Genomic DNA, 6718 nt, shown 5'->3' with positions numbered 1-6718 from the left:
GTTTGAGCAAATGAGTCCTTGAATTTTTAGCCATGAGGTAAATGATGAACCGTCGAAGGGTCGGAGTGATAAGGCACTAGTTTAAAAGAGCATATACAACGCGAGTCATGTGCATGTGTTTATAGGGACGAGTGTATGTGAGCTAACTGTATACTATGTTTAAAAAAATACAAGTCAAAGGTAGCATGAACGCCAAGCGCCAAGCTAAGTTTTTTTATGGATAATCTGCGTAGTGCGTATTAGGTGAAGTTACCGACCAGGCCACGTGGACCGCAGCTGTTCTACAGAGAGAGAGAGAGAGAGAGAGAGAGAGAGAGAGAGAGATCTGAGGAGTCAGGTTGGTAGCCCTGAAGAACCCTCTCGCAGGCAACCGGAAGGGGAGAGATCCGAGGTAGGCAACCCAGCAAAATCTTTCTTGGTTTCTCCAATCTCTGATTCCATATGATCCGATCCTAATCCGAGGGAAAAACAAGACCATTTCTTTTTTCGTTTCTGCCGTAGTACTACAACATGGCTTGACGACGACAATTCGTCTTGGTCCTCCGTTGGATTCCATAGTAGGGTAGGATTAATCTCCTGGAATGTCGACGGATATCATGTGTCATCATCAATAGATGGAAAGAGGTTAAGCCCATATTGAAATAGTTCGTTAATCCTTTCTTGCTTGATTGCAAACTGAACTTCTTTTGGGTGGGTGGATTGGATTCCCCAATTTGCTTAACTGATTCTGGAAGGAAACTGCTAAATCTGCATGATCCCCTTACTAAGATGAGTGCAAGACATCTTTGCAGGGGCTGGCAGCTGAGATGAGTGGAGGGCATGGTGATGCTCGGATGGCTTCAGGTAGAGACCTTTTCAGAACAGTATATATACAGCAGGACTGACTTATCTTGGAGTTGCAAAGGAAATGCAGCAGCAAACGGCACAGTGTGCTCCTTCTTCTTTTTCGTCATTTAGCCGCTTTGTTACCACTCCAGTTAATAGTTCTTGAATTCAAACATTTTTACACGCATGGTGGTAAATATCATTGCCGCGCGCCCACTCCGTCGCGCCAATGCAGCACCCTTGCTGTGGTAGTGTTGTTTGGCAAAAACTAGTTAGTTTCTAGGAGTAAAATAATAATATGGTTGGGCATGTGTGCGGTGTGGCAATGTTCGTGTGACACGAGATTGAGAATTACTTGTGGAGCGAGCAGTGAGCACTATTGTAAATGAATTAGGGAGAGATTTAAAAGAATGTTAGCAGTCACGCGCGAACTTGGGATATACACAGATATGTGCATCTCTTAGATAAGATCAAATCAAATCACTTGTCCGGTCCATATTGCACCGTGAACTCAAATTTCACCTTTGAATTGCAGGTAAGATGGCAAAGCTGAAGGAGTTGTTGGACAGAAGTGAAAATCGCATTTGTGCTGACTGCAGCGCACCTGATCCCAAATGGGCGTGAGTCACAACGTTCTAACCATTTGACGATTTAAGCTATCACTATTCAAACAGTAATGATTAGCTAGTTATCAGCCTGATTCTCATCATTTTCTGACATTCTATATGTACCCCCTTTTGGTTCTGATATGCTTTTGCACAAGAAAATAGTAGAATTTTCTTTTATTTTCTTTATTCACTAATATTGGGGTGTGTCCTTACAGATCAGCTAAAATTGGAGTATTCATATGCGTAAAATGTTCTGGCGTTCACAGAAGTCTCGGTACACATATCTCAAAGGTTTAACTAGCTGCAACCCAACAATAATCTTATGTGTGTATTTTCCCACTCCTTTTGTTTTAAGAAATCAGTAACTAATAAGTGTTTAAACTAGTACCAATGCTTGTAGTTGCAAGTAGCACACATGATGTAAGATATAGCTGCAGAATACTACACACTTGCCTTCATTGCTATATCAGTTTTGTTGCCATTTAACTGTTTGGAAATGAGCTGCTTAATATAAAATTAACAAGTTCCAAAGAAGTTGTAAGTTAACTTGTTTTACATGGCCCAGGTCCTGTCAGTGACACTAGATAAGTGGACTGACGATGAAATCGACTCCATGGTAGAAGTTGGTGGAAACTCGCAAGCCAACGCAATCTATGAGGCCTTTCTTCCAGAAGGCTACCGCAAGCCACACCCAGATTCCGCACAGGAAGATCGGCAAAATTTTATCAAGTATTTCATCTTGTTTCCAGTTTATACCTTGCAGTTTCCAGTTTGATCGCCTAGCATAACTTCGCAAATGGTTGTTTACCTTGCAAAAATCCATAAAGGCATTTACAATCCGATCAATCAAATGATTCATTCACAAACTCCATATTACTACCACTGTAATGCTATTCATTAGCCACGTTCTCAATGTTTCAGGTCCAAATATGAACTTCAAGAATTTCTGGAGCCAAGCTTACGGATCGTCTCTAATCATCCTAGCAATGCCGGAAAACAAGCATCCAACTCACATTCTGGTAGCTCCAAGAGTGAGGCAAGGCTGCCCCAACAGTGCAAATTAAGTTTAACACAATCTCTCTGTTTCTTAGGATGTTATACATATCACATGTTCCTCCTCTCCGCAGATTGGCATGGTTGAGTTCATCGGGATACTGAATGTCAAAGTCATCGGAGGCACCAAATTAGCTATCAGAGATGTGTCTAGCAGCGACCCCTATGTTGTCTTGACCCTCGGACAACAGGTAATCACATAGCAAGTCTTGTTGACATCAAGATTTCGACATTCTTGCAGAGTCATTTAGCAAATTTGAACATTGAGCATTGTTGTGTACAGAAAGCGCAGACTTCAGTGATCAAAGGAAACCTGAACCCCGTCTGGAATGAAGAACTCAAGCTCTCTGTTCCTCGGAAGTACGGGCCTCTGAAGCTGGTAACAATAATCTCATGAGAACCTAGCACTAAGAAACAAACGCAAATCCCAGATATAATCTTATGGCCAAAAATTACATTTCTAACTAGATCCTTTTGTTATCAACTCTTGACCACAACCAGCAAGTGTTGGACCACGACATGGTGTCCAAGGACGACCTGATGGGGGAGGCCGAGATCGACCTGCAGCCCATGATCAATGCGGCAGCATCGTTTGGAGATCCAGAACTGCTCGGCGACATACAGATCGGCCGGTGGCTCAAGTCCGGGGACAACGCTCTAACCGCCGACAGCGCTGTCATGGTGACCGGAGGCAAGGTGAAGCAGGAGGTCTCCCTGAAGCTGCAGCACACCGAGTCGGGGGAGGTGACGGTGGAGATGGAATGGATGGCTCTAAACATTTAGAGAATCCCGATATACGATGGCAAATTTGTATTTTGCTGCAAAGGATCCATTGAATCGACTTTTTGGGAAAAATAATAATTTCTGCTACTAGTAGCAAGCAATCACAAACATAATTTGAACTCAAGTTTCGCAGAGAAAAAGCAGTTTCGGTGAATGCAGTCAGGCAGTCAGCAGCCAGGAGTGTCGACACCATCTGATTCAAAATAAAGGTCATGGAATTAAAATCACGACACTTATTTTGAATCAGAGAGAGTATTAAAAGAAAAGAGTGTCAACAAATAATGCTCCGCCCACCATACAATCTAGGTGATGTAGTGGGAAATTGTAGAGAAAGCAATGGTGTCCAAAGAGATCTCGTCGATAGTGATGACGACAGTAGTTATATCCAAGGCCTCCGGATGGGTAAAAGCAATGTCATGTGCCTACCTGTTTTTATTGATAGTATGCGAAAATTACAACGGAGTTTACCTATCTACTAAGCGAGGCTACAAGTTTCTGCTACCGGGTGATCTCTGTTCTTTTTTGTTGAAATATGCCCCCTTTATATAAGCCGTCAGCCGGTAGTTTCATAGCCATCTTTGAGAGAGAAACGGGGCGATTCTGTAGTTATAGAGAACTAATCACATGCAACTATAAAATCCTCGAAATAGTGAATTGTTCCTTATGTGCATGGAATTACCGAAAAAGGCTTTTGCCCCGGTTCGAGAAATTATGTGAATCCTCGACAACCCGATACAAACACACGACACTCCAACACACGCACACACCCAAGGCGAGATACATAGGAGCTGCGCGCAGCAACACCACCCCCTAGCACTACAAGAGCTACAAGGGTCCTCCACCGTGAACACGCTACCGAGAGGAGACGGAGACGCATATGGCGAACCGTGAGCTCCAAGGCGGTGCCTTCAGGAAGGTGATGTTGGGGAACGTAGCATGCAATTTCAAAAAAAAATCCTACGCTTATGCAAGATCTATCTTGGAGATGCATAGCAACGAGAAGGGGAGAGTGTGTCCACGTACCCTCGTAGACCGAAAGCGGAAGCGTTTGCTTAACACGGTTGATGTAGTCGAACGTCTTCTCGATCCAACTGATCAAGCACCGAACGTACGGGACCTCCGAGTTCTGCACACGTTCAGCTCGATGACGTCCCTTGAACTCTTGATCCAACAAAGTGTCGAGGGAGAGTTTCATCAGCATGACGGCGTGATGACGGTGATGATGAAGTGATCCGCGCAGGAGTTCGCCTAAGCACTACGTGAATATGACCGGAGGCGTAAACTGTGGAGGGGGACGTCGCACACGGCTTAGAACAATTGATGTGTTCTAGCGGTGCCCCTCCCCCCCCACCATATATATATAGGTTGGAGGGGGGGAGAGGCAGCCAAGGAGGCGCCCCAAGTAGGAGAAATCCTACTTGGGGTCCTCCCAATTCGGCCTCCCCCTTTCCTATTCCTATTTGGAGTAGGAAGGGAAGAGGGGGAAGGGGATATCCTATTCCCTTTTTCCTTTCCATCTTCCCCTTTCTTTTTCCAATTTGGCTAGACCATATGGGGGGTGCACCAGCCCCTTTGTGGGTGGTGTGTTTCCCCTCTTGGCCCATAAGGCTCATATCTTTTGTCGGGGGTGCCCGAAACCCCTTCCGGTGACCCGATAAGTACCCGGTGCATCCCGAAACACTTCCGGTGTCCGAATACCATCGTCCTATATATCAATCTTTACCTCTCGACCATTTTGAGACTCCTCGTCATGTCTGTGATCTTATCCCGGACTCCGAACAACGTTCACCAAATCACATAACTCATATAATACAAATTATTATCGAACGTTAAGCGTGCGGACCCTACGGGTTCGAGAACTATGTAGACATGACCGAGACACCTCTCCGGTCAATAACCAATAGCGGAACCTGGATGCTCATATTGGTTCCTACATATTCTATGAAGATCTTTATCGGTCGAACCGTTATGACAACATATGTTATTCCCTTTGTCATCGGTATATTACTTGCCCGAGATTCGATCGTCGGTATCTTCATACCTAGTTCAGTCTCGTTACCGGCAAGTCTATTTACTCGTTCCGTAATACATCATCTTGCAACTAACTCATTATTCACTTTGCTTGCAAGGCTTCTTATGATGTGTATTACCGAGAGGGCCCAGAGATACCTCTCCGATACTCGGAGTGACAAATCCTAATCTTGATCTATGCCAACCCAACAAACACCTTCGGAGATACCTGTAGATCATCTTTGTAATCACCCAGTTACATTGTGACGTTTGATAGCACACAAGGTATTCCTCCGGTATCCGGGAGTTGGATAATCTCATAGTCGAAGCAATATGTATTTGACATGAAGAAAGCAATAGCAATAAAATTGAACGATCAATATGCTAAGCTAACGGTTGGGTCATGTCCATCACATTATTCTCCTAATGATGTAATCCCATTCATCAGATAACAACACATGTCTATGGTTAGGAAACTTAACCATCTTTGATTAACGAGCTAGTCTAGTAGAGGCGTACTAGGGACACGGTGTTTTGTCTATGTATCCACACATGTATCAAGTTTCCGGTTAATACAATTCTAGCATGAATAATAAACATTTATTATGATGTAAGGAAATATAAAATAACAACTTTATTATTGCCCCTAGGGCATATTTCCTTCAGTCTCTCACTTGCACTAGAGTCAATAATCTAGTTCGCATCGCCATGTGATTTAACACCAATAGTTCACATCTTTATGTGATTAACACCCATAGTTCACATCGCCATGTGACCAACACACAAAGGGTTTACTAGAGTCAATAATCTAGTGTCACATCCCTAGTCTGGTATGACTTAGACTAGCTAGCCATTTGTGCATCATATTTAAATTTCATTTAAATTTGAAATGAGGATTGGTGGAACCCTCAGAATCATTTTTGAAAATGACCCAAATAAAAATTTCTCCAAAAGGGTCCAAGAAAATGCTCATGTTGCCCTCTGAAAATATTGGACAGAGATAAAAATCAAACCAATATTTTTAGGAGCTCAGGGATATTTAATTTTGGCCATTTGGATTAATCCGATAATTATTTGCTTTGGATATATATTGTTATATATATGAAATATGGTCCAAAAATTATGCCATTTATAAAGGAGCTCTGGAATAATATATCTAGCTCCTGCAAAAATTGGCATAAGGTATTAAATTGATTTAGTATTATTACTAAATCAGAACAAATGTCAGAAAATTTAGAAAAAGAAATAAACAGGAAAACCTTACCTGGGCTTCTGCCTGGCGCCTCTGGCCCAGCAGCAGCAGGCCGGCCCAACCAGCAGGCGGCCCAGCCCGCCTCCTCCTCTGTCGTCTTCGTCCTCGACAGAGGGAGGGGAGCGTGCCCGGCGCGCGCGCGCCACCGCGCCACGCCACCAGCCTCCCTGTTTGCCTGGCGCCCCCC

The 6718-nt window shown here is 43.7% G+C and overlaps 1 protein-coding gene across 4 annotated transcripts; it reads left to right on the top strand.

Moving 5' to 3' along the window:
* Positions 1 to 257: 257 nt before the first annotated feature.
* LOC119344450 (ADP-ribosylation factor GTPase-activating protein AGD12-like) lies at positions 258 to 3423 on the top strand. Of its 4 annotated transcripts, none has more exons than XM_037614876.1 (9): positions 258 to 391; positions 792 to 843; positions 1361 to 1445; positions 1649 to 1724; positions 1999 to 2162; positions 2355 to 2469; positions 2561 to 2677; positions 2770 to 2865; positions 2988 to 3423. In XM_037614876.1, the coding sequence occupies exons 2-9, from the start codon at positions 807 to 809 to the stop codon at positions 3267 to 3269; spliced, it is 972 nt and encodes a 323-aa protein (XP_037470773.1). In that variant the 5' UTR covers positions 258 to 391; positions 792 to 806; the 3' UTR covers positions 3270 to 3423. The 4 variants fall into 4 exon arrangements, with proteins under 4 accessions (XP_037470773.1, XP_037470776.1, XP_037470775.1 ...); XM_037614878.1 differs by having other exon boundaries at positions 290 to 391; positions 780 to 843; XM_037614877.1 differs by lacking the exon at positions 258 to 391 and adding an exon at positions 411 to 624.
* The last annotated feature ends 3295 nt before the right edge of the window (positions 3424 to 6718 follow it).

The sequence above is a fragment of the Triticum dicoccoides genome, unplaced genomic scaffold, assembly GCF_002162155.2.
Source record: "Triticum dicoccoides isolate Atlit2015 ecotype Zavitan unplaced genomic scaffold, WEW_v2.0 scaffold16939, whole genome shotgun sequence".
Classification (NCBI taxonomy): Eukaryota; Viridiplantae; Streptophyta; class Magnoliopsida; order Poales; family Poaceae; genus Triticum; species Triticum dicoccoides.
This window is presented reverse-complemented; position numbering and strand designations above follow the sequence as displayed.

What these genes read in the sequence shown, in the direction of transcription:
- LOC119344450 (XM_037614876.1), top strand. Translation starts at nt 807, where the DNA reads ATGAGTGGAGGGCATGGTGATGCTCGGATGGCTTCAG. An exon ending in TCGGTACACATATCTCAAAG is followed by an intron (nt 1,725 to 1,998) that starts GTTTAACTAGCT and finishes TACATGGCCCAG; the next exon opens with GTCCTGTCAGTGACACTAGA. An exon ending in AGTACGGGCCTCTGAAGCTG is followed by an intron (nt 2,866 to 2,987) that starts GTAACAATAATC and finishes GACCACAACCAG; the next exon opens with CAAGTGTTGGACCACGACAT.